Source organism: Hemiscyllium ocellatum, chromosome 2 (genome assembly GCF_020745735.1).
Source record: "Hemiscyllium ocellatum isolate sHemOce1 chromosome 2, sHemOce1.pat.X.cur, whole genome shotgun sequence".
Taxonomy (NCBI): Eukaryota; Metazoa; Chordata; class Chondrichthyes; order Orectolobiformes; family Hemiscylliidae; genus Hemiscyllium; species Hemiscyllium ocellatum.
The window spans coordinates 107,061,666-107,086,992 of record NC_083402.1 but is presented as its reverse complement, the minus strand read 5'-3'; the positions used below and the strand labels follow the sequence as shown (position 1 = coordinate 107,086,992).

General features: G+C 41.9%; 1 protein-coding gene across 2 annotated transcripts in view; it reads right to left on the bottom strand.

Annotated features, from left to right (window-relative positions):
- The window catches only part of gldc (glycine dehydrogenase (decarboxylating)), a 177,164-nt gene that overhangs the window by 114,892 nt on the left and 36,945 nt on the right, over positions 1–25,327 (bottom strand). For both annotated transcript variants that reach the window (XM_060845597.1, XM_060845605.1), the window contains 3 exons: positions 14,245–14,409; positions 13,232–13,309; positions 6,141–6,288 (listed from right to left, as the gene is read on the bottom strand). In XM_060845597.1, coding sequence (XP_060701580.1) covers positions 6,141–6,288; positions 13,232–13,309; positions 14,245–14,409 — 391 coding nt within the window. The remainder of the gene's footprint in view (positions 1–6,140; positions 6,289–13,231; positions 13,310–14,244; positions 14,410–25,327) is intronic.

Here is a 25,327-nt window from a genome sequence, read left to right as displayed (position 1 = left end):
GCTCCCTCTGTACATCAGAATTTCACAATCAATTCCTGTTTAAGTTTACTCTGCTTCTTATTCTTCCTGACAAAGTGAACAACTACACGTTTTCCCATACTGTACGTCATCTACCAGATTTTTGCTCCCGCACTCCATCTTTATCTGTCTTCACATTCAGATTTTCCTTACAACAGAGTTGTGGTGGTGAATTTAGTTGCCATATTTTCACTGCCATCATCTATTTGTATCGATGTAAGTTTTAAAAGGCTGAGACCCAAGGAGGGCTTCTCTCTTCAACGTCCTACCAATCAGATAGAGACCCTTTTATGCATACTCTATTTCCTGCCAGGTAGCAAATCATCTCACCTTGCTATTTGTATAAGCAAGAAGCATGTGCAAAATCATTCTATATAGACAAAAGGAATTTTTACATACATTGCATTCTTTTTCAGAAAAAATATGCAGGTAGCCAAATGCTGCTGCATCCCCATGGCAACACCCTGAGCAATTAGAGAAAGAGAGGGCTGCAGAACCAAGGCAAGAGTGTGGTGCTGAAAAAGCACAGCAGGTCAGGCAGCAGAGGAGCAGGAAAATCAATGTTTCTGGCATAAGTCCCTCATCAAGAATGAGGCTTGTGGGCCAGAGGCTGAGAGATAAATGGGAGAGAAGTGGGTTTGGTATAGGAGGGTGGGAGGGGGTGAGGGTGGGGGGCGCGAGGGGGAAGGTAGGTGAGAATGCAATAGGTAGATGAGGGTGAGGGTCGGAGAGGGAGTAGAGCGGATAGATGGGAAAGGTGATGGACAGGTTAGGAGGATGGTGAGGAGTTGGGGGGTTGGGACTGGGATAATGTGGGGAGTGGAGGGGAAAATGAGGAAACTGTTGAAATCCACATTTATACCATGCGGTTGCGGGATGTCAAGGCGAAATACGAGGCATTCTTCCTCCAGGCATTGGGTGATGGAGGAGGTTTGGCGATGGAGGAGACTCAGGATCTGCATGTCCTTGACTGAGTGGGAGGGGGAGTTGAAGTGTTCAGCCATGGGGCAGTGGGGATGGTTGGTGCGGGTGTCCCAAAGATGTTCTCTGAAACAATCCACAAGTAGTGTCCAGTCTGCCTGATGTAGAGGAGACCACAGTGGGGTGCAACGGATACAGTAGATGACATTGGCAGAGGTAGTAAATTTCTGTCAGATGTGGAAGGATCCTTTGGAGCCTTGGACAGAGATGAGGAGAGTGGTATGGGCACAGGTTTTGCACTTCTTGTGGTAGCAGGGGAAGGTACCGGGAGTGGGTGTGGACTGGTGATTGGTTGGGGGGGGCGGTGAGGTGGTGGATCTAACGAGGAAGTCACAGAGGGAATGGTCTCTCTGGACAACTGAAAGGGGTGGGGAGAGAAATATATCTCTGGTGGTGGTCTCCATTTGTAGGTGGCGGAAATAGCGGAGGATGATGTGATGTATGCAGGGGTTGGTGGTGTGGAAGGAGAGGACGGGGGTGGAGGGGGGTGGTGTATTCCTTGCTGCATTGGGAGGGCTGGTGTTCAAGGACGTGATGCGTGAAGTAGAGGAGAAGCACTGGAGGGCATTGTTGACCACATGAGAAGAAAAAAATTGTGATCTTGGAAGAAGGAGGCCATCTTGGATTTTCGAAGGTGGAATTGGCCAGATGCGGCAGAGGAATTGGGAATAAGGGATGGCAGGAGCTAGGGTAGGAGGAGATATAGTCTAGGTAGTTGTGGAAGTCGGTGGGCTTGTAGTAGATTTCAGTGGTTAGTTGGTTGCCGGAGATGGAGAGGTCCAGGAAGGGGAGGGAGGTGTCCAAGATGGTCCAGGTGAATTTGAGATCAGGGTGAAAGGTATTGGTAAAGTTGAAAAACTGTTCAACCTCCTCATGGGAGCACAAGGTAGCGCCAATACAGCCATCGGTATTGCAGAGGAACAGGTGGGGGCTGGTGCCGGTGTAATGGCTGAAGATGCACTGTTCCGTGTACCCGACAAAAAGGCAGGCGTAGCTGGGTCCCATGCATTGTCTGAGAATTCAGGTTGATAGTTAACTGCTCTTGCTGCATCTCCATCTCAGTTATGGTCTAACCACTCAGCACCGTCTCCTCATTCTATTTTAAATGGTGTCCCTTTTCTCAAGCCTGTTTGTGGTACCCCAATTCTGGTGAGTCCAAGACAAAAAATGTTCACTGTCTAGTCTCTTTTTAGCAATGTTTAATATGTTATCCTTATCACCACAGGCTTCCCACAATAAATTTTGATGTAGCTGCTATCGAGTGCCTTCTTGAAATCAAAATTAGATTATGTGTACAGACTCCCCTTTATTCTCAGCATATTATTCCTTCATATGGAGAAATTGATTACATATGACTTTACCCCCGTCAAAACCAAGTTGACTCTCCTGATTACCTGAAGTTTATTTAAGTGCACAGTTATAATCTTTTTAAATGATTGATTCTAACATCTTCCACTTCACAAACATCATACTAACTGGCCTATAGTTTCCTGTCTCTCTGCTTTCTTGGAAAGAGGTCTATATTTGCTAGTTTACAGTCTGTTGGAATCTTTCAGGAATCCAATGAATTTTGAAAAATTAATATTAATGCATTAATACCTCACTGGCCATCTTTTTAAGACCCTGAATCTCATGAGATCTGCTGTTTATTATAAGCTGCAGAAGAATTCTGATCATCATTTTAAGTTCTGTTGGTTAATAGTTTATAATGTTTACATAAACACCTAATCCACTTAAGTTTTCCACCCAAGTTCAGAATAACATTTCATGGTTCAGTCATGGTTTACCTCGGGTTTTATCAATTGTCCTGGACGTTATAATTTCTTGTCATGTTTTGATATAAGTTCAGAGATAAGTTCTGTTTAAGCAATCTGATTTGTTTTAATATATCCAAATCATGCCTCAGGCATAAAATTTTAAAGCTCTTTCCACATTTTCCATATTTTTTGGACAAAAAGAACTACACCTACAAACACTGCCCTCAGGCATCACAACCTTCCTAATATTTCATGACTCTTTTAGTTTACAGCTCTATGTTTGACACTGAATTTAACTGCTCCATTATCTCCAATCGTGAAACAACACGTGTTGCTTCATTTCCCCATTCCATGGTAATATTCAGTAAATTATTGATATTGTGGAAATTTTTGTCTCGGCATTTTTGAGTATGTTGACAAAGTTTATTTTTCTTTTAGGAAAACCTTACTATTAAACATGTGACTGCAATGCAAAACAAAACCTGGCTTTAAAGGAGTCGTGTGGGCTAACTGATTACAGGCTATGACAGTTCAGAACAGTTCACAACAGAATGAACACAATCGAATTATCAAGCTCTTTAAGGCAGTGAGCACCTTTTCGCTAGAATGAATAAACATGCTACTCATTAACAGGAAGATTCCATCCAGACACTTCAGATGCTACAGAGCTCAAGGTGATCAACACAGTCTGCAATGCTAATTTCGCCAGTGGTTAACACAAGACGCCATCTTGACAATGGAGCCGGAAACAGCGCAAGCAATTGCTCCACAGATAATTGTTAAGAGGCCGATGAACATTTAAATTCTTGCTACCACTCATGAAAGAGGCTGCAGCGCATTTTAATGGCTAACACTTCAACTAAGTTTAATTCATTTTCCAAATATAATCAAGCCAGCAGATTGCACAGTATATTGAGCATTAGGTACCACAATTTTCACCTTTCACAAAAATATAGAAACTAGGAACAGGATTTGACCATTTGGCCCTTTAGACTAAGCTGTCTTTCATTATGATCATGGCTGGTCATCCAAATCAATATCCTGTTCCTTCTTCCCCCCCCCCGCCCCATATCCTCTGATCCCTTTAGCGCAAAGTGCTGCATCCAGTTCAATCTTGAAATAATAGAATGATTTGGCCTAGATTGCTTTCTGTAGTTGTGAATTCTCAAGAATTTTCTCTGTATCTCAGTCCTAAATGGTATAGATTGTGACCCCTGGTTCTGGAACTCCCCTGTGTCAGGAACATCCTTCCAGCATTTACCCTGTTGAGTCCTGCCAGAATTTTTTAGGTTTTCTATGAGATTCCCCCAATGCCAAAGTATATATTGTATGTACTCAAGTAACAGCCAAATTTTTTTGACAACTTTTTAAGATTAAATTCATGGGGTCGACAATTTCACGGATACTATTTTTGAGGGGCTGAAATTCATGCCGATCAATATTCATACCATATCATTAGCAGAAGCCCAATTGATCGCGAAACAAATAATGAGAAAAATAATGAATTGTATTAGTTCTGAAAACCTGGACTAGAAGACCGGGAGCAGAGTGGAACAACCAACAGGCTGGAAAGCCGGGTTGGGACATGACGGCCAGCACTCTGACTCATAAATGTCGATGTGTTACCTGTGAAGAACTAGGGTCAACTTTTACATGAGCTGTATGGAAAATTCCAGGTTATTTGGCCAAAAATAGGAAGTCGACTTTCACATGAGATCGACTATTATTCAAGTATATACATTATGTCTGTTTCAGCACCTGTCAGCATATTTAAATTACAGATGTAGATAAGATCAGATTCCAAATCAACATAAATAAGCAAAGTACTGCAGTTGATGGAAATTTGAAAAAGGACAAAAAGGACTACAGAAACTCAGCTGGTCTGGCAGCGTCTGTGGAAAGAGAAAGAGTTAACATTTCAAATTGATGACAACGATGAAAGGTTATCAATCTGAAACCTTAACTCTGTTTCTCTCTCTGCAGACATGTAGCTGGAAAGGCAAGGACCGATTAGGGATAGTCAACATGGCTTTGTGCGTGGGAAATCACATCTCACAAACTACACTTGAGTTTTTGAAGAAGTAACAAAGAGGATTGATGAGGGCAGAGTGGTAAATGTGATCTATGTGGACTTCAATAAGGCGTTTGACAAGTTTCCCCATGGGAGACTGATTAGCACGGTCACTTCTCACGGAATACAGGAAGAACTCGCCATTTGGATACAGAACTGGCTCAAAGGTAGAAGTCAGAAGCTGGTGATGGAGGGTTGTTTTTCAGACTGGAGGCCTGTGACCAGTGGAATGCCACAAGGATCGGTGTTGGGTCCTCTACTTTTTGTCATTTACATAAATGATTTGGATGCAAGCATAGGAGGTACAGTTAGTAAGTTTGCAGATGACACCAAAATTGGAAGCATAGTGGACAGCGAAGAGGATTACCTCAGATTACAACAGGATCTTGATCAGATGGGCCAATGGGCTGAGAAGTGGCAGATGGAGTTTAATTGAGACAAATGTGAGGTGTTGCATTTTTGGGAAAGCAAATCTTAGCAGGACTTATACACTTAATGTTAAGGTCCTAACAAAGAGACCTTGGAGTGCAGGTTCATAGCTCCTTGAAAGTGGAGTCACAGGTAGATAGGACCGTGAAAAAGGCGTTAGGTATGTTTTCTTTTATTGGTCAGAGTATTGAATATAGGAGTTGGGAGGTCATGTTGTGGCTGTACAGGACATTGTTTGGGCCACTGTTAGAATATTGCGTGCAATTCTGGTCTCCTTCCTATCGGAAAAATGTTGCGAAACTTGAAAGGATTCAGAAAAGATTTACAAGGATGTTGCCAGAATTACAAGGTTGGAGGATTTGAGCTATAGGAAGAGGCTGAACAGCGTCTTCCCTGGAGCATCGGAGGCTGAGGGGTGACCTTATAGAGGTTTAAAAAATTATGAGGGGCATGGATAGCGTAAATAGGCAAAGTCTTTTCCCTGGGGTCGGGGAGTCCAGAAGTAGAGGGCATAGGTTTAGGGTGAGAGGGCAAAGATATAAGAGAGACCTCAGGGGCAACTTTTTCACACAGAGGGTGATACAAGTATGGAATGAGCTGCCAGAGGAAGTGGTGGAGGCTGGTACAATTGCAACATTTAAGAGGCATTTGGATGGGTACATAAATAGGAATATGGGCCAGGTGGGATATGGGCCAGGTGCTAGCAGGTGGGACTATGTTGGGTTGGGATATCTGGTCGGCATGGATGGGTTGGTCTGAAGGGTCTGTTTCCATGCTGAACCCATCTCTATGACTCTATGAGTTTCGCCAGCAGTTCTTGTTCTAATTTTAAACACAACAGTGCCCATTCCCCAAAACGACTTCCAACATTTTTCCCCACTCACTCCGTTTTGATGTGCGAGGTCAACAAGCTCAGCAAAGTCTTCAATTCTTCCCTCACTGTCGGGATACTGGAACAGCACACCACTGATATCTTTCCTGCTGAAATCCATCTCATGGGGCAACTTCAACTCTGTTGTCACTCCTATGTAACTGGAAAAATTAAGAAATAATTATTTGCATGGTGGTTTCAGAAAGACTTGCTGCTCTCAAGCATGCTGTCCGATTTAATACACCATCTAATCTTTGGCCAACAGACATTCCAACACCACCACCAGGCAGGAAATCCGGGGTTCTGATGCAATCAAGGGGTTATTTTCAAGGGGACTTCTCAAGATGGTGAGGGACAGTACAATGCAAAATGGTTATGAAATCCAGATCTTAAGACAGCAAATGAATAACCAATTTTCGAAGGACAGTAGAAACCAAGCAGCAAGAAAGAAAACGGCTACAAGACAGGGATGAGCATATGGCTAGACAAGATTGCTCTGAAAATGTGGAGCAACACCACAAAGAGATTCGAGGACAGTGGAGTTTCATGAAGATATGAGAAAGGAGTATGCTTCTTTTGCACTAAGGCAGTGTCTCCTAGTTTTTGACCCTTCCATCATTGGAATAGTTTTTCTCTATTTCCTCTGTCCACCCCTATGATTTTAACCAGCTTGACCAGATCACCTCTCAAACTTCTCAAAGAAAACTACTTCAGTGCCTTCAATCTCTGTCAAACTTTCTAATCTTTGCAACCATTTGTGAGAATCTGTTTTGTACCTTCTCTAATCCTATCACATTCCTCTTAACATCTGGTGCCCACAACTGGACATTCCAGATAACGCAGAATCAATGTTTGGCAAGGTTCACCATACTTTCCTTGTTATTGTACCCAGTACCTATGTTTGTAAATACCATCATCCCATGCGGCATTTTAGCCAATTGTTGGGCCAACCTCAATAATTTATACACATATACTCCCAGGTTTCTTTTGTCTTACTGTTAACTTTGTTGCAAGTTACTGTCTCTAAAAGTGTTTCACTAAAAATTTCAAGCTCTCTGACCTGGAGGTTTTTATTTTATCCTTGCATCGATTTCTGTGCAAGGCTGGGAACATTTACAATTCTCCAACCTTCTGATACAATCTCTGTATCAAAGGAAGATTGGAAGATTATGGGCAGTACCTCTGCAATTTTCATCCTTACTCCCCTCAGCATCATCAAATGAATCCCATTCTGTCTTGGGAATTAATCAACTTTAAGTTCAGCCAACTTTTAATAATACCTCCTCTTTATCAATTTATAGTCAATCTAATATTTCAACTACTTCCTACTTCATTGAGACTTTGACACGATCCTTTTCCTTCGTCAACATCGTACAGTAGGCTCAATTTGCAGCTAAGCCATGCTGTCTATTTTCATCCATAGATTTCACTTTTTGTCTCTAATCAGTCCCACCTACTCCAAATACCTTTTTATTCTTTATGCGGCCATAGAAAAAATTTGTATTTCTTTTTCTGTCAGCTGTCAGTCTTTTCGCATATTCTGTCTCTATGCGTCTTATGTCCTTTCTGACTTACCCTCTCAAATTTCCACTTTCAGTCTGTTGCTGCTTATATTATTCATTTGACATTAGTCAAATCCACACTTTATTTGCCTCACCTTACTCTGCCTATTTTAACATTCAGAAAACACCAGTACTGGTTGGAACACCTCTTCCCCATGTAGGACTGTAACTTGACTTCAATCAAACCATCTCCACTATAAAGATGGGTATACAGAGGAGGGTACAGTTAATCTAGAAACTTGTACAAAATCAGTTTCTGGTGGTAAGTGAAAAATGTGGTAGCAGAAATGTAAAGGAAGGATGGCATTGGCTCAGGACTGAAAAAATGCGACGCTATAGCATACATTCCAATACAAAAGAAACATTCCAAGAGATAGAATAATGATCCATGGTTAACCAGAAGTTAAAAACGATGTGATGCAAGCCATGTGAATCAGAAACCTGGTGGTTCTTTATGTGTCGGAATTAATAACTGACATACAAGCATTTCTGTGGACATGGTGACTTTTTTTTTTGAGGCCAGGCTTCAGAGTGAATGAATGTTTGTGCAATGCTAATGATTTTTTTTGTTTATTTTGAATGATTTTCGACATAGCAAGGTAAATAATGAGATTTCCTGATTTGTTAGAGACTTCTGGAACTTGGTTTATTTAAACTTAAGAGTTTACAGAGGGAGACCTTTTGTTTCAGTTTTGAGTTTCAAGCAGTCCTCAGTCTAGGATGGCTGTGCGGACCTGTGCTCCTGAGAAGGGATGGGTATATAGTGAATGAGATCACCTTAAAGAGTTTGGGAGAATTCCAGACCAGAAGTGTTGGGATAAAACCCTGAAGAGAAAGTGAGAACTGTGGATGTTGGAGATCAGAGTCGAAGAGTGTGGTGCTGGAAAAGAACAGCCGGTCAGGCAGCATCTGAGGGGCAGAAGAATCGACATTTCAGGCATAAGCCCTGCATCAGGAGTGAAGCTCTTGTAGAGAGAGGAGGATACCTTCTTCAAGGTAGACATCCTTGGAAGAGGCTTTGTAGTAAGGTTATAATCAACTAGGAGAAACTGAGGACTGCAGATGCTGGAGATCAGAGTCGACGAGTGTGATGCTGGAAAAGCACAGCTAGTAAGGCATCATCCGAGGAGCAGGAGAATCAACGTTTCAGGCATAAGCCCTTTATCAATAAAACCCTGAAGAGATTCCTTAAAGCTGAATACACTTAAGTAGGTATATAATAGCTCCAAGAAAGAAACTATCTGCAGTTCCAGTCTAAATGCTCAAGTCACATTTTGATTTAAACTTATCAGGGTGTTAGATACAGAGACTCTGGTGTTTTGGGTACTGTACTGGGTGTGCATTTTAGTTTCTATAAAAAAAGCTATCATGTTTCTCAAATTTATAAGAAGTTTTTTATGGTTAATGAGATTATATTTATGTTATTTACTTAAAATTTTTTGAATTTGATTTATAAGTGATGGCTTGCTTATTTTACCCTTCTTAAAAATAAACTTGTTTTATTGTTAAAACAAAATCTGCAGCATTTTGAGCCAATGTTTGAGCAAAAGACTACTTTGTGAAAACTAAAGCAAATAAAAAATTATCCATCAAGTCCTTGCCTGGGATCTGACTTGTCAGGTAATAACATCATAAAAGATCCTAATAATAATAATCATCATCATCTTCTTAAAGGAAAACCATATTATAGTGCAAAGACAGAATAATTTAATAATAAATTAATTCTAATCCTGGCAAGTCAGATGATTCAATATATATCAAAAATAGAAAAGAATATTTTTTAAAAATCAAAGACAAAAAGCTAACCGGAAATATAGATTCAGATAGCAAAAGATTCTATAAACATATTTATAAAGGAAAGAGGTAACAAAATAGGCATTAGTCTGATAGAAAGGAGTCTGGAGAAGTGCGATGGAAAATAATAAGATGGTAGATGATTTAACAAGTATTTTACATCAGTCCTCACAGATTAAAAGTGACATTCCAGGAAAAGAGTTTTACATTAGGAAAACAAAGGGATGGATGAAGGCAAGAAAACTGCAAACATCTTAGAGATGCAGGTTGACAAGTGCCTGGCTCCTGATGGATTGCATTCTAAGAAGATGTTAAAAGAAGGGGGTAAGTGGGATAGTTGATACATTGTTCTTAATTTTCCAAGACCTCCTTAAATTGATGCAAGTTACCATTATATGTAAATGTAACTCCTTTGTTCAAAAGGGGAAGGAGACAGGAAATAGACAAGTTATCTGTCACAAGAGAAATGTTAGAAGTTATTATTTACGAATTTATGTAACTGCACTGTTACGTCAGGTAATCAGGCAGAGTCAACATAGCTTGTGAAAGAGAAATAGTACTTAATCAATTTAAGTTACATATGCTGTGAATAATGGGGAACCAGAGGATGTACTGTACCTAGATTTTAAGAAGATATTCAATAAGGTTCCGAATCAAAAGGTTTTCTAGAAAAAAAAGCTCATTGTATCAGAGTTGCATCTTAGCAGAATTAGAGACTGGCTGGCTAAAAGGAAGTGAGAGGTTGGTACATATGTGTTCTTAGGAGAAACTGAGGACTGCAGATGCTGGAGATCAGAGTCGAGAGTGTGTTGCTGAGAAAGCACTGCAGGTCAGGCAGCATCAGAGGAGTAGGAGAATTGACATGTCAGGCACAAGCACTTCATCAGGAATGAGGGTTGAGGCTCATGACCCCACCTCCCATCACCAAACAATCACCAGACCATCTACAACTTCATCACCTCTGAGGATCTCCCACTCACAGCCTCCAACCTCATTGTCCATGAACTTCGCACCGTGCGATTCTACCTCCTTCCCAAGATTCACAAACCTGACTGCCGTGGTCGACCCACTGTCTCAGCCTGCACTTGTTCCACTGAACTCATCTCTTCCTACCTCAACACCATCCTGTTCCCCTTAGTCCAGATACTCCCCACCTATGTTCGTGACACCACGCAGGCCCTTCACCTCCAAGATTTCCATTTCTCCAGCCCCCAATGCCTCATCTTCACCATGGACATTCAGTCCCTGTATACATCGATGCACCATGGCGAAGATCTCCAAGCCCTTTGATTCTTCCTCTCTCGCCGTCCCAACCAGCACCCTTCCACTGACAATCTCATCCGCCTTGCTGAACTGGTTGTCACCCTCAACAACTTCTCCTTCCAATCCTCCCATGCCCTCCAAACTAAAGGGGTAGCCATGGGCACTACATTGGACCCAACTATGCCTTCCTCTTTGTCAGATACGTGGAACAGTCCATCCTCCTCAGTTACACCGGCACCACCCCCTACCTTTTCCTCTGCTACACTGATGACTGTATCGGCGGTGCCTCGTGTTCCCATGAGGAGGCTGAACAGTTCAACAACTTCACTAACACTTTTCACCCCGACCTCCAATTCACCTGGACCATCTCAGACACCTCTTCCCCTTCCTGGACCTCTCCGTCACCGTCTACGACAACCAATTAACCACAGACATCTACTACAAGCCCACTGACTCCCACAGCTACCTGGATTACACTTCCTCCTACCCTACCTCCTGTAAAAATGCCATCCCTTATTCCTAATTCCTCCACTTCTACTGCATCTGTTCCCAGGATGACCAATTCCACCTCAAAGTCCCAGATGGCTCCTTCTTCAATGATTGCAATTTCCTTTCCCACGTGGTTGACGATGAACTTCAGCACATCCCCTTCACTTCATGCACCACTGCCCTTGAACACCACCCCTCACAATGCAACAAGGACAGATCCTCCTGGTCCTCACCTTCCACCCCACCAACCTCCACAAACATCACATCATCCACCACTACGTCCGTCACCTCCAAACTGACCTCACCAAAGATATATGTCCCTTCCTATCCCTATCAGCGTTTTGGGGAAACCATTCCCTCCATGACTCCCTGGTCAGATCCGTAACCCCACCAGCCCACATCCCACTCCTGGGACCTTTCCCTGCCACCACAGGAAGTGCAAAATCTGCACTCACACCAGTCCCCTCACCTCCATCCAAGGCGCCAAGAGACCCTTCCACATTTGTCAGAAATTTAGCTGTACCTCTATTAATATCTGCTACTGCATCCATTGCACTGTATAATCTCCTCTACATTGAGGAGATAGGACATCTTGCAGATTTTCAGAGAACATCTCTGGGACACCTGCACCCACCAACCCCTTCGCCCCGTGGCTGAACATTTCAACTCCCTCTCCCACTCCATCAAGGACATGCAGGTCCCGGGCCTCCTCCACCATTACCACGCGATGCCTGGAGGAAGAATGCCTCATCTTCTGCTTTGACACCCTGCAACCACACGGGATAAATGTGAATTTCAACAGCTTCTTCATTTCCCCTTCCCCAAAACTATCCCAGTCCCAAGCCTCCACTCGGCACCGTCCTCCAGTTCTGTCCATCACTGCCTCCTCTGATCTATTACCGTCTCCCTTACCTTCATCCACCCATCGCTTTCTCAACTATCCACGCTGCACGAGTGTATGATTGTACAAGTTAGAAAAAAAACACAGATGCTGGAAATCAGAATCAAAACCAGCCATGTCCAGTCCGTTTGCTGCACTCTTGCCCTCATCCTGGGGAAGCACAAACACTGCTATATAGTTCAGAGAAGTGTCCCTCTATAGTCTAAGTAGTAAACTAATCACCATAATCTCAGCAAATAAGGAAGCAATCACTTGGCTCCGGGGACTTGGTTTGGTTTAGTTAAGAGAAAGAGTGCGTGTGATAGAATGAGATAAAATTAGTTATTTCAAAAAGAAAAACAGGTCAAGGTAGAGCCACAATGTATCCACACGTAAGGCACTGAATATTGAATGCACAAAACAGTCTCTGTAAATAAGTCACTTTGAATTAGTTTTAGATGCTCAGAGCATGCATTCAAATTTAAGTTTTTAACAGGAAACTGCCAATGTGTTACAGAGTGAGGTAAGACAGGGAGAAGCAGATTTATAGAGAATGGTTCACTGGTGATTTCAAAAAGGTCGAGGACAAAGAGATAGGGGGCAAAGGTTCAAAAATTTAAGTCTTATCCCTTTCGGCAGGAGAAATATAAAGTAATTCCATTCATGTGAACTGGGATTCAGACAGTCCATACACTCGTCCTTTGGCAGTCCTTATACCTTACTTAGCAGATGGATTCTAGCAGCTGGACTTTGCTGGGCAGATTGGTGGAGTGTAGCTGGCTAAGTTCCAAACCAAATCAACTTTAAACAAGGCAGCCTCACAGTGATAATGGATATGTGGGAGTCCACATGGGAAACTGTTGTTTCTTGTTGGGTCCTATTTCTCATTTGGATTTCCTTAGCTGGTTATCAAATACAAAGTTACAGTACAATATTGTCCTTTGAAAGTGACATTTGTTTATAAAAGGAAAGATGGATTTTATGTAGGTTCACTAGATTTTATAGATAAATGCCAATCTACATTTATGAAATATTTCAATTAACCTAGTCTAGGTTCTTTGTCAGGGAAAGGACAGAATAACTTACATAAAACATGCAATTTAAAGATTTACATACTTTGCTCTTGTCTGCACAACAGCTATTGTCTGAGGATGACAACGAGCGTCCACAAAGAATTTTCTTCGCTTATTGTGTCTAACCAAAAAAAGAAAATTATGGAACGTTAAAAGACAGCAATTTTCAATTTAATAATATTTGGCTTCAACTGTGAGTCATTAAGTGGGAAATGCTCTAAAATAGAAACTCGGAGGTGTTGGCTTTAACGGAAAGTAATTTTTTTGCTTTAATCGTAGTCCAACACAGACTAACTTTCATACACTGAGTGAGTCAAATAGTTTGTGGGATGACATGATAGCACTATTATCGATTTATTATGGACCAAACTGCACCCACCTGTCCCCTGTAAGCTTTTTAGCCTCTTCCTTAAGTGTAATCCTCAGCTGCCCGTTGCCCAATTCCCATTTCCATATGGGGGGCACCCATCCTCGATCAAACGGGTTACTGGGCCTTATGTTCGGCTTGTATTTTTTTAAACTTACTCCCTCGATCAAGTCCTAAAGTAGGGCTATGCTAACATTAAAGCCGCAAAGCAAGATCAAAGTTAATCCCTATTCTCAACGTTTGATCCCGCCGGCTGCAAAGCATCTTTCCCTTTTCAAATTCCAGCTACAAAAGCTCCCAATTCTCACTCAAATCCATGTCCAGCCCTTTCTTCACAAATCCTGACAATACCCCATGGACCTCTATAGATCCTACCCATCATGCCCTCCCTTCCCAATCCTAACGTCCTGCACTCTCTATAACTCTGCCTCAAATAAAAAGGTCTCCCTTCTAGCTATAGATCAAAATTTAATGCAAGGAAGGTAGAGGTAATTAAAATCAATTGAAATGGATAAAGTACCTTCACAAAGCAAGCTAAAATTACATTTTTCACTGTCTTAATAGTTCACAGGTGGAACTTCCCCTTTGAAGCCACGCAAATTGCTATAAGAGATTGACTCATCTTAAAGGAGATGCACTGTTAACAGCTTGAAATTGGGGAATTTCAACAAAAATCGACCAACTCTCACCTGTGGCACAGCTGCATTGCCTCGGCGGCTGCTGTTCCTTCATCCAGCAAAGAGGCATTGGCCACATCCATGCCAGTGAGGTCACACACCATTGTCTGATAGTTGAGCAAACTTTCCAACCTGCCCTGGGAAACTTCAGGCTGATACGGGGTATACTGCGTAACCCTGAAATGGAGATGCAGACAAGGGCTAGTTTGGGCTCTGACATTTGGATCGCTTCTCAATCGTTTCCACTGCAAAGATATGTTATTTTTCAGCTGACAAACAACTGACCATCTGGCTCATGGATAGTTTGGTTGCTGAACACCTTTTGCGTGGTTCACCAAAACATGACCAAATACTGTAACATAGCAAATTTACTGCCACTGATTTACTCTTCAAACGCTCTTGATTGGAGGAAACAGAGGGCAAACAAAAGTAGTTTCAGAAAATCTCACGGTCTCAAAAGCTGTAAAACTGATCCAAGGATAAACCATTCTCCCAATTCTAATTTATTTCTTTTATTATCCTAATTTTCCAACCGCTGCTGGGTAAAGGAAGTCCATTCTTTGAGACTTACCCATATTTCAATCATTTGTGCCAGAGACATGTAAGCAGGGATAGCAGGAAGCATTACTGGGACTGCAGTCTTCTGCATGATGCAGGGTGCCACTGAACGAACACACACACACACACACACGTTGCTTTGTGGATACTGAATGTCAGCAATGCTTCACTGAAAGGGATTCCCCTCTCAACATCTAGTGAGTGTTTGTGACCACTGGTGAAACAATATCCAGGTCAATCCCTGATATTCTGGCAACAGCTTTGATGGCTTCATTGTGCAATGTTGCAACATCTGCTCACCACCAACTACCCCTCAGCCAGCAGACCAAAGAGTAGCTACTGGGTGACAAGGGCTACATATTGATCCAACGGCTCAGGTGCACAGCTCACAGCCATGTGCATAGCATGGATACAAAGCCACACTGCCAAACAAAATGTGATCTGGAGGACCAGTGACTTGCTGGAATACTACTCCTGCTTTTATCGTTCGAGACACCGGACAGTACTTAGCACAACGTGGATTGCTGTACACTCCAAAACCTCATCCCATATTACAGAGGAGTCTTTGTCATCATCCCTGTGGAAAATGCCTGGGAAGCTGAGGCAGAAAGAGGAGGCCGCAGCAGTTGAGACATTCACTCGGAGGTGAACCATCTGTGAAGAATTTCCCCAAGTGCAACACAAGTAATCACAGTCCCATTCACCAATGCTCTCAACATCCCACCCCTGACAGTTTGATCATTGTGCAAAATCAAAAATCACCACAAAGTAAACATTCAGAATCGGAATGTACAACTGAAATTGAGTATTATTGTGGGAAAAGTCAACATTGAAGCCTTGGGCACTGTCCAGATCTCTGCTCTCCACATGTCTTTGCTTTTCTCAGGCTCCTACACATTGGTCTTGGTAGCTTTAGGCTGGCTGGTGGACGCTGGTTAACTATTGGGGCAGGAACTGCAGATGGCCTTGGTGGCTGACATCAAGCAGCGCCGGTTCAAGAATATCCAACTGTGAATTGTAATTTGTAGCGATGTGTTCCAGCAGGCTGGGATGGCTGACCAACATGCAACAAGGGTGGAGTGGCAGGAAGACTTAAGAACAGAAGGAAGTAGATGTGTGCTCCGTTATGACATGCTACTTTGCTCCCTGTAAAGAGTAGCCCCATATTCCTAGCATCCATAGGAGGACAGATTGCTGTGACACCTTCCTTTGAACAACGTAAGCCTCAGCGATGCCAACCACACTGAGTTTGCAATAAAGTTTGTTGTCATTGCGCAATCTCGGTCTGTGGTTCCATGGCAGTATGGGAGATTTTGGACAAGTTGAGACACTGGCTATCAGAACTGAGTTCACAAATGCAAAAATAGTTTTAAACACTATGCTGCAAAGGATAGGCTGTAAGAGCAAGGCAAAACTCTCTACCAAATTGGTGTTCGATTCCTTCATGCTTATTGACACTGATGTGTGCAATCTGGCAAATTACTCAATGCACCAGAAATTTTATTGTTCCTTCCCATCAACATCCTTCTGTAGGTTGCAGTATTGAAGTGCACCATCTCTGCAGCAGAGACCATGTGCAGCCTCATATTCTGGTGAGATAGCATGTGTCCCAGTCTGGGTCGAAGGCAGTACATGGTTCATCATATGCAGATCTGTTCTCATGTGTTAACCTTTAACTTGTCATTACCTTGACAGGTGGTTGTAAGTGTGAAATAAAATGACAAGACCTCATTTTCATCCTCACCCATATTGTTGTTCTGCCTGGACTACACTGCTTCAGTATCAGAAAGGAGAAAAGCAAAAGGCTAGGGCTGCATCGCGGAGAAGGATCAAGTACATATTTAAACCATCTGCCGCTGGTAAACCAGGAGAGACAGTGGGATGAGTAACTACGATTGCAAAGGGGAATTAGGTATGAGGATACTGTCATTAGTTTTAGTCACTCTGCTGGCTCTCCACAAGGACTGCCTACTTTCAACTATGCAACGTCACCCGTCCCCACCCTACCTTAGCTCACCAAATGCAAAAATCTTTATGCACGCTTTTGTTACTTGGAGTCTTGATCATTCCATGGTGTCCTGGCTGGCTGTCCATATCCACAACATATAAACCTATTATTATTTGCACAATAATGCACATCAAAATTTGCAGTTCATGATCCCAAACCTTCCAGTCTACTCCCACGATGCTCACACCGAATCTGAGCATCATTTGAAAACTTGGTGAAACGGGTGATCAAACAGAAAATACAGGTCCGGAGACCTCAGGCTTAAGCTCCATGGGGAGATTTACTCAAGAACAGGTGGCCTTGCTGAGTTGAGGGCCTCAGGGGAAAATCAAGGAAGAGAAAAAGGGGGTCTAGTGAATGACAATTACAGGATTCAACATTAGAACGGGAATGGTGAAAACCATGGCTGTTGTTAATTTGGATTAATATGGTTATACCATCAGTGCTCAGCTCAGAGAGACATGCTGAGGGATGGGTCAGGAATCCAAACGGATGGGTTCCAGAGTCCTCATAAATTGACTGTATGGCCCACTGTCAAGAATCACATGAGCATAATTTATAAATTGTCCAGAGTCAATGGATAGGTTGGAAGAAAGGCAGAGGGAAACAATATCTGCTCCACATATGGCAGTTGGGTTGTCAAGCAGAACTGGGAAAACCTGAGACAGAAAAGAAACAAAGTAAAGTGCACTAGTGGATCAGTAATGATCAGGTTAAGGGTTTAACCTCAAGGGCTACCTATCCGACCAACCAACTACTCAGGGGATTCCGATGTGCATATTACTTTATAAAGCAATGAATGCCGGTATGAATGGTAATACTGTACATAGCAATGTTGTGAGTGTGCACTGAGCAGTATTAACAGAAAGACATAATGCAACGACTTATAATATTCATCCCCATGCGATTTGATTTAAGAAAATGACGCTGGGGCCATCAGTCAGAGGTATAATCTGGGGAAGGTAGCCATTATGTGACCCCATCTTGTCTATGGCACCGAGGAGGTATTGTGTGGGTTCAGTGGAATGACCACCTGCATTACAGAAGTTGTAATGTGTCTTACGTGATTGGCATACGAAGGGATGGGAGGATATGGATTCATTACTGTTTGGGGATCATTCTGGCATAGTGGGTGACAGTGGCAGTAGCACCATTTGTTTTACCCCTGTGCATCTCTCAAGGATAAGCGAACTTAAACTGGTGGACATACCAATGTAAGGCAGCTATGTTCAATGTCATAGCAGATCTGAGGGACAAATTGGGAATACATACAAACTGTCCCACCTCAGCTCCTGACAAAGTTCAGACAAGGGTTGAGATGAGTTCAGAAAATCTATTACTACCTGCAATGGAATGAATAGGTACAATAGAACTTTAAAAAAGGTGGGAATGAACGTGAAGACCCAAACTGAACTATTCTCCAACGTGTTGATCATACTGCAAGTTGCAGTAATGCCTCCTGCTTATCCACATTCACATGAAATGAGAAATAAGGGACAGGGACAGATATTTCTTATTGGAGAGGCTTTTAACAAAGTACAATGTTGAAAACAGTTGAAGCTTACAATCTCCAATCATCCAAGTTAAACCTATCTTGACCACGAAGGAGCTCTGTGAACACCACTGTATACATTGAACTAGCCAGCAGGGAGGAGAGGGTAAGTGCACAGAATAAAATGAACAAAACTGAAGGGGAGTGGAATATGCTGAATAACTATTGTGAATAACTGAGCATGGACCTAAAGTAAGTAAAAATGCTGATGCTGAAAAAGTCTGTAGGGTCGAACTTGAAGACCAGTCAAATATATATCATTGACAACATAATCAGTGTATCAGGGGACTGGTTGTTTGGAGACCCAAGAGACCGTGGAGTGAGGCAACATCTAGTTACTTCCTTTTTTTTCTGTTTCTCAGGAAGATAAGTTGTGGAATGTGGTCAGAAAGATAGAAAAGACCCTCAAAAACAAGCAGGTGTTGTAACTGGTGAAGGGTCAACCAACCATGGCAGATGTGCACCTTTGTGATACCCACCAGTAACTAACCAATTACTGAAAATTAGACAATGGGATGACCTACAGTTATAAATCTCTATTGCGGAAAAAGGCCTTCAGCCTCTCATTGCATCTGTGCCAGTCAAAAACAACCGCCAAGCTATGGTAATCTCATTTACAGTTATATGCCTTGGCAGCTAATCTTAGGAAGGATTAGGAGGGAGTTCAGAAGAGATTTACCAGGATGTTGTTGGGTATGGAAGGTTTGAGTTATAAAGAAAGGCTAGATAGTCTGGAACTATTTTCACTGGAGCAAGTGCACATCGAAATACTTTTTAAAATGTTCCGGTGAGGCTTTCTAACTCTACCACCCTTAACAGGCAGAGGGTTCTGATTCCCACCACACTCTCAGTGAAATGTTTTCCCGCATATATCTCCACAAAACCTTCTGTCTCTTACCTTAAATCTATGCCGCCTGGTCACTGATCCTTCTGTAAAGGGAATAAGTTTTTCCTGTCCACTGTATCCATGCCACTCAAATTTTATACATCTCAATTAAGTACCCTCAATCTCGGTTGCTCCATGGAAAACAATCTCAGACTGTTCAATCTCTCTTTGTAACTGAAACTCCCCAGGTCAGGCAACATTGTGCACAGCAGATTTATCACACTCTCCAGTGCTCTCACATCCCCTCCATAATGTGGATTCCTGAACTACACACAATAATTTAGCTGTGGCCTAAACATTTTATACTGTTCCAGCATAACCTCTCTCCTCTTAAACTCTATGCCTTGTCTGATAAAGGCAAGTATACCATGTAGCTTCTTATCTACCTGTCCTGTCCAGGAAAAGACTGGTTTACATGCACACCAAGGTTCTCCCGATCCTCTATACTTCCCACAGTCCAGGATATGGGCCAAACACTAGCAAATAGGACAAGTTTAATTTGTAATATCTGGTCAGCATGGATGAGTTGGACCGAAGGATCTGTTTCCATGCTATATATTTCCAATAGTTTCAAGAAGAATATTAAGTTGGAGCAGGTTCAGAAGAGTTTTACCATGATGTTGCTAGATACAGATGACTTGAGTTATAGAAAAAGGCTGGATAGGCTGGAATGATTTTCACTGGAGCACAGAACCTTATAAAATTTTATAAAATAATGAGGGGTAATTATAGGGTTAATGGTAGTTATGTTTTCCCTCGAATGGGGCATTTCAATACAAGGAAACACATTTTTAAAAGGCGCAGAGTGAGAAATTTTAAAAAGGTAATCTTTTTAACGAGTGTAGTGAGTATGTGGAATGACCTTCGAGGAAGTTGGGGATGTGGGTACAATTACAATGCTTAAAAGAAGTTTGGATAAGTACATGTGTAGGAAAGGTTTGGAGGAATATGGACCAGGAGTAAGCACATGGGACTATTTTAGTGTGGGATTCTGTTCAGCATGGACTGGTTGGATGGAAGTGTCTGCTTCCATGTGTATGACTCTGATTATATGAATTCTGTTCCTTGTTTGCCCTGTCCAAGTCAATAAGATATAGGAACAAAATCAGGCCATATGGCTCATCGAGTCTGCTCCACCATTCAATCATGGCGGATATACTCCTCACCCCCATTTTCCTACCTGCTCCCCATAACCCTTGAACCCATTACCATTTGAAAATGTCTAACACCACTCTAGATTTACTCACTGTCCCAGCCCTACTTGGGAGTAGCGAAAACCACAGATTCACAACCCTTTGGGAGATGTTTCTCCTCAACTTTGTTTTAAATTTACTTATCCTAAGACCTGTCTTCCTTGAATGCCCCATAAGAGGAAGCATTTACTCCATGTCTATTTTATCCATACCTTTTATCATCTTGAAAATCTCAATTTGATCTCCCCTCATTCTTCTAAATTCCAGAGAGTATAGGCCTAAACTGTTCAATCTCTCAACTGAATCCTCAAGTGTGCAACACTTCACATTTTTTTTCTTTAAATTCATTCTTGGGATGAGGAAGTCATCCAGCATTTATTGCCCGTCCCTAATTGTCCAGAGGGCAGTTTAAGGGTCAACCACTTTGCCGTTGATCGGGTGTCAAATGTTGACCATACTGGGCAAAGATGGCAGTTTCCTTCCTTAAGGACAATTGTAAACCAGACGGGTTTTTCTAACAACTGATAATGGATTTGTAGTCTTCATTAGATTCTTAATTCTGGTTATTTATTGAATTCAAATCCCACCATCTGCCATGCAATTTGAACCCAGGTCCCCAGGACATATCCTGAGCGTCTGGATTAATACGAGAAAGTGAGGACTGCAGATGCTGAGATCAGAGCTGAAAATGTGTTGCTGGAAAAGCGCAGCAGGTCAGGCAGCATCCAAGGAACAGGAGATTTGACGTTTCGGGATTAAGCCCTTCTTCAGGAATGTTCCCCAACAGTATCCAAAACAGTATGTCTGTTAGAAAGGGGATGGCCACAAGGGACTCCCGCACCAATGTTTCCTCCACTTTGCCTGGTGGTCACCTATGCCTTTTCTGCCTGTTCAATCTGCACCAGCCGCACGATCACCTCACTGAATGGGCTATTCATGACTTGCTCAGGATTACTGATACTCCACAGTGAATTTTCCTGCTGCTCCAGCACCAAAAGGAAGTGAGCCAAACATGCAACTGTACATGTGTTCACAAGGGACAACTAAAGCTTCCATGATAGTACAGGAGGAACGTATCATGGGTGCAAGCTCTGTTGCTATGACTTCCTTTAAGCCAGAATAATTTGCTTTACTAAACATGAAAATTATGCCTTTATATGAATATTTTAACATACTTTTGATATGCAAGCTGTACTTCCCTTACCCAAATTTGTTTCCTCATATTCCTTTATTGTACTGGCCCTCACTTTCACTTATTCCTGTTTCTCAGTTAATCCCTTCTTCCAAAAATATATATACTTTTGTAAAAATCAAACAATCAACACATCACTTTCCTGTGATGTCATTGCTTGATTGTTTTCCCTAGATCTATCAGACTGATGATAGATGCTGCCAGTACAGACTGGGGTAGAAGAGAAAGTGCTCCAGTGTGATAGCTATCTAGCTCAGGGACAAAGTAGTCAGATCAACCACTTGAAGATCAGCATGGGGATGACAAATCATTGACAACCCAACTCATGGACAATCCTGGCAACAATGCCTGTAGGATTAGAAGTGCTGAAGCACTAAACAAATTTGTTTGCTCAAGAAAAAATAGCAGCTTTAAGGTTTTGATGCCCAGAGTAAACTTACTGACCAAAGGAATAGGAGTAACTGAGGCCATCTTTACAACTAGTCCAAACCTTACTTATTAAATCAGAATCTTTGGTAGCCAGCTGTTAGTTTAGCTTAAGGCTAGCATACTCAGACAAGAATACCAGCTTGCTGATTAAAGGGCTTGATGTTCTCATTCAGGCTGACATTGCAGTGTCATTCAGGTAGCAGCATTATCTGGGGACGGGTTTCACACCACTGTAAGAACGGAGTCTATTTGCTGCCCTATCCAATATTTCTTTATTCATCTATGCTATAGGTTTAAAAATAGGAATTGATGCATATTTATGTACAACATTCTTACAAATGTATTAAAGAGTTGTCATTGCTGCTGTATTTATTAGCTTTGAAGTGTATCCAGACCTCATTTGTTTACATTATACAATCATTTCAAGGAGCAACAGCAAAGGTGCTGATCTTGCTGGACAGCTTCCTGAGTAAATAGTTACAACACGACAAGCCTGTGTGGGCTGTATCATTACTGGCCAAACCTGTATGGATAGACACTGCAGCTGAAAATGTGTTGCTGGAAAAGCGCAGCAGGTCAGGCAGCATCCAAGGAACAGGAAATCCTGATGAAGGGCTTATGCCCAAAACATTGAATTTCCAGTTCCTTGGATGCTGCCTGACCTGCTGTGCTTTTCCAGCAACACATTTTCAGTTCCGATCTCCAGCATCTGCAGACCTCACTTTCTCCTGGATAGGCACTGCACTCAAACTGCCTATTACCAGAAAGCCATGATTGTTTTTGCAGATGTATCATTGCAATAGGCAGGTTAGAAGTGAAAATGTCACCTCTCTCTACCCATCCTTCATTTGACTACAACAGGTTTTCTTGAAAGAAGTTGGTGAGTGCTCCAAATGTCACATGCACATATGCATTCAAAAGGTTAACACAGTCACCCAGAAGTTACAAACAGGAAGAATGTAGGTAAAGTAATTTAAAGGTAAATAAATTCAGCTATATACTGTATGGATTTGGTAGATGGATAAATTGAATGATTTCAGACTGGGCCCAATGATTATTCCAAGTTCTGTAATGAAAATGATTTTAAAATGTTGCAAGACAATTTTTATTTTCCCTTTGGACCCTTCAGTTTTTAAAGATGTTATTTGAGGGGCACGGCTGAATCGGCCCATAAGAATCAAGTTTATAGGATGGATGAAGTGAGAAAAAGTGCCCATTCAGGGTACCTTTTCTTCTCATTCTGTTCTGTGGCAGACAGTAGTTTCTCAAACTCCATGAGTCTCAGAGTTGGCTCATCTTGCAATCCTCTTGCACCATTGATCAGTTACCCAAACATGGTCCTGAGACATTGATTCTAAGTCAATGGCTTAAGTATGATTAGATTATAGCAGGAGGAGTTTCCCTTCTCAGTTAAAGTCCATTCTCTAATGTGATTGCGTCTAATGGCACATTCCTCACTCAGGTAAATATAGGATGCATTCTTGTTGTTTCTTGAATGAGTCGAGGGAAGGGATCATTCACAGTCTTCTAGTATGAATGGTTCTGACAAGTACAAGACTGCCAGACTATGATTTAATGGTTTTGAAAGTTTTGCAATTACGCAAATGTTGAGATGTTTTATGGTCTGGGAGGTACTAGTGGTAGACTAGGGTAGACAAAGTTGAAATCAAATGACACTAGGTTATAGTCCAACAGGTTTATTTGAAAACACAAGCTTTGAGTGCTGCCCCTTGGTCAGGTAGCCTCTAAGATCTGTCAGTGACTGGTTGGTTTAGACGGTGTCCCCAGTGATCCTGCCTGACTATGCCAAGCTGTAGGATTGTGTTCAAATAAAGACCAAAAAACAGCCTCTTTGTTCAACAACCACAGTGATAGAACTTGGGCTACTATAGATGCTGAATAAAGAGGCTATTATCACCACTCTCCAATTTTGGTCCTTATTTAAAACATGATCCCACAACTTGGTGTAGTTGGGCAGGATCAGTGGGACACTGCACAAACAGACCACTGAGTTCTTCAAAGCTACCTGATGAAGTGCCGTGCTCCGAAAGCTTCTATTTTCAAACATTTTAGAAGCAGCTAGTTTGAGTTACTCAAATGCAGTTTTGAGGAGTTTTGTTTTAAAAAGAAACACAACCAGCAGTTTCAACCTAATAAATCAATGATCATCATTGTCATAAGGTTATGCTTTATAACAATCAAAACTTGGTTCCTCACTTTTTTTTAAACTGGGCTGTTTTTAAGGGGGCATTATACTCATCTGGCCATGGACTACAATCTCCACATTTTCAAAAATAGTAGAGTAACTCAGCAAATTGAACCATCATTATACTGCATTCTGTCACAGTACAAAGATTTAGTGAGTTGTAACTGTTCACTGTATTGAGGATATAAGCAAAAATGAGCATACTAATTGCTAATAATTCCTAACATCCTAGAATCATAAAACCTCTACAGTGTGGAAGCAGGCCATTCAGCCAGAGTCCACACCAACCCTCAGAACAGCATCCCACCCAGACCTGTCGATCTGTATTTCCCATAGCTAATCCATCTATCCTACACATCTGTGGATACTACAGGTGTGTTAGCAGATTGGCCATGTTAAACTGCAAATTCTTCAACTATGGGAGGAAACCATGGCATCTGAAGGAAACCCATGCAGACATGGGGTAAGTGTGCAAACCTCAAAGATAGTCGCCCAAGGTTGGAATCGAATTGGAGTCCCTGGCACTGTGGTAGCAGTGTTAACGACTGAGCCAGTGTGCCACCCCTAATAAACAGAGCAACATAAACCACTAGTAGACTGCAATGTAAGTGAATATTATTGATATTTCTGCATGCAGGACAGAAATTGCAAATTCGTTATTTTGCTAAGACATGCAGTGCATGTACAATTGAACAATGGACTGAATTAGCTGATGTGATGTTCACATTTATTATACTATACTTTGCAGATCAATGTAAAGCATGCAGAGCAAGTGTAGTGTAAAATGTCTCCAAGTTCCATTCCCCCACCAACCCCAGCAAACAATTTATGCAAATTTATTCCAACAGCAAAATTTCTTCATACATTCTTTTCAAAACTTTGCTATCTACTTTCACACCACACTGGTTTGAATTAAGACTGTTACTAAGTAACCTTGCAGGATTGTGGCATTAAGAATATCCCTCGAGCTCATGCAGTTCTTCATCCACCCTCTATTTACTTTCTCAGCTCGGCACACAGAAAGACACTAAATTATGGCTATTTGTACCTTTACCTCACTGTAACAGTGCA